The 2,185-nt window shown below is 45.6% G+C and overlaps 1 protein-coding gene across 1 annotated transcript; it reads right to left on the bottom strand.

Moving 5' to 3' along the window:
* Nucleotides 1-643: 643 nt before the first annotated feature.
* On the bottom strand, nucleotides 644-1,591 carry LOC104335559 (olfactory receptor 6T1-like). The gene has a single exon (XM_009941299.2). It carries the CDS (start codon nucleotides 1,589-1,591, stop codon nucleotides 644-646), a length of 948 nt encoding a protein of 315 aa, XP_009939601.2.
* Nucleotides 1,592-2,185: the final 594 nt, after the last annotated feature.

A 2,185-nucleotide genomic window follows, 5' to 3' on the forward strand; every position in this document is an offset into this window, starting at 1 on the left:
AAAAAGAAGACTTGTTTCATTAAGCTTGATCAGGACACAATTAGATTGTTACTCAAAAACTAAACTACTGACAAATTTTCTGGGTTTTGTAGCTGCTTACAAGAGAGGTAATGTTAAATTCATAAAATAGACTTTATTTCAGCCATGTCCTTGTCTTAAGCAGGCGGTTAATGTGGAGGTGCAAGTGCCATTTGGTAGAGGAATAGAGCAATTACAGTTCTCATGGTTGTGCTAATGACAAAGAGGTTCAGCAAGGCTTTGCCACCGATATAATCAGCAAACCAGATGTAGGAGCCAGGAGAAGCTGCACAGGAACTGGAGGAAGGCTTAACTTCTTGAGAATCTTGTGTGTCATGGAAGGAGGAACTGCTTGGCTTGCTGCTTCTTGTTTTGCTTCTGTACTTGGAGAAAGCCATTAGTGGTAACCACCAAGGTTTTGTAAAACACATCCAGGCCATGCAAAAGACATGCCAATGTAAGAATTAGGTCTTCTTAGGATGCTATTTTGCAGCAGAGAATCTGGTGTAGTATTAATTTCAGGAAACTATACTCTTCTCAGAAAGATTGCTAGCATTTCAGTAAAGCATCATAATCACTTGCCTACCCTCCCCAGCCCTTTGCCTGTCGCTTATAAATTCTTTTTTCAGAAGGAAAGCTGTCTCCTGGAGGTTATCAAGCTTCTCTTCAAGCCCGCCTTGAGGGCATCTTTCATCTGCTGGTTCCTCAGGCTGAAGATAAAGGGGCTCATCAGAGGAGTTATCACTGTGTTGAGAAGGGCCACTGCCTTGTTGTAGGAAACATAATGACTTGAAGGCTGCACATACATGAAGATGCAACTGCCATAGCCCAAGATGACAATGGCGAGATGAGAGGAGCAGGTAGAAAATGCCTTGTGCCTTGAGGAAGCTGAGGGCAACCTAAGGATGGTATTAATGATGTACAGGTAGGACACCACTGTCATGGCCAGTGAGCCAAATAGGACGATGGATGAGACCGTGCAGGTGACCAGATCCACAACCCATGTGTCTGCACAGGCCAGCTTCATCAAAAGCACACTGTCGCAGAAGAAGTGGTCGATATGATTGGCATTGCAGAAGGGCAGCCTGGCACCCAGGATTGTGGGGGTAATAGTGACCAGGAAGCCCGCAGTCCAAGAGCCCAAGAGGAGCTGAAGGCAAAGCTGACTGTTCATGAGTACGGGGTACTGAAGAGGGTAACATATGGCCACGTAACGATCATAGGACATGACAGCCAGAAGGACAAACTCAGTGCAGCCCAAGAGGAAGTAGAAGTAACATTGAGTTAAGCAAGCTGGGTAGGAGATGACTCTGCTGCCCAGCAGCAAGCTCCCTACTGCTTTGGGTATGACGGATGTTGCGATAAAGATTTCCAGAGCGGAGAGGTTACCAAGGAAAAAGTACATGGGCCTGTAGAGGTCTCTTTCAGAAAGAATGAGGAAGACGATCAGCAGGTTTCCAGCCAAGATCACCAAATAGGAAGCCAGGAAAGTGATTGCTATTAGGCGCTCCTGATGGTGAAGGGAGGGGAAGCCCAGGAGGAGGAAGACTGTGACTGTCGTACAGTTCAACATATCTGCATCCAAGCTTCAGTGAGAAAGGGAGGCTGGTCAGTGGATGTAACAATGCCTCAGAAGGTTAAAAGAAGAGGAGACTTAGAGAAAGGACACAGGAGGATGAGAAAATAGACGAAAGGGGATGCTCACAAAAATTCTGGAAGGAAAACAGAAGACAGGAGAGGAGAATCAACTTGTCGCCAGAAGATACCCTGTTACACAGCAGTAGCAAGCTTGGGGCGGGGTGAGGATTAGAGCAGGAATACGCTCTAAGCAATGTGAATGTTATTACAGATGAGTGACTTACCCAAGCGTCCCCTTACAGTCAATGGAGAAAAAACAAGCGTCTCTCAATCTCTCCAATCCATTTTAAGCATACATTTCAGGATGAGAAAAAATCCACCCTAGGGAATAATGAAACCCCTCTGCAAAGGGACCTTTACCTTTTGATGAGGACAGGAACGGGGAGAAGGCAGCAGGAAGATGGTGACGAGGGAGGGGGCATCTGGGAAATAAAGGTGACAGTTAGATAAGAGGGAGTTTTTATATCCTCGGAATGGTTTTATTTTAAGGGAAAATGGAAGCAAAACAGAGAAATGAAAAACTGCTGAG

This window comes from Opisthocomus hoazin, chromosome 31 (genome assembly GCF_030867145.1).
Source record: "Opisthocomus hoazin isolate bOpiHoa1 chromosome 31, bOpiHoa1.hap1, whole genome shotgun sequence".
NCBI lineage: Eukaryota > Metazoa > Chordata > Aves > Opisthocomiformes > Opisthocomidae > Opisthocomus > Opisthocomus hoazin.

Bases quoted from the DNA above. Each gene is read 5' to 3' on its own strand.
- LOC104335559 (XM_009941299.2), bottom strand. From the start codon at position 1,591: ATGTTGAACTGTACGACAGTCACAGTCTTCCTCCTCCTGGGCTTCCCC.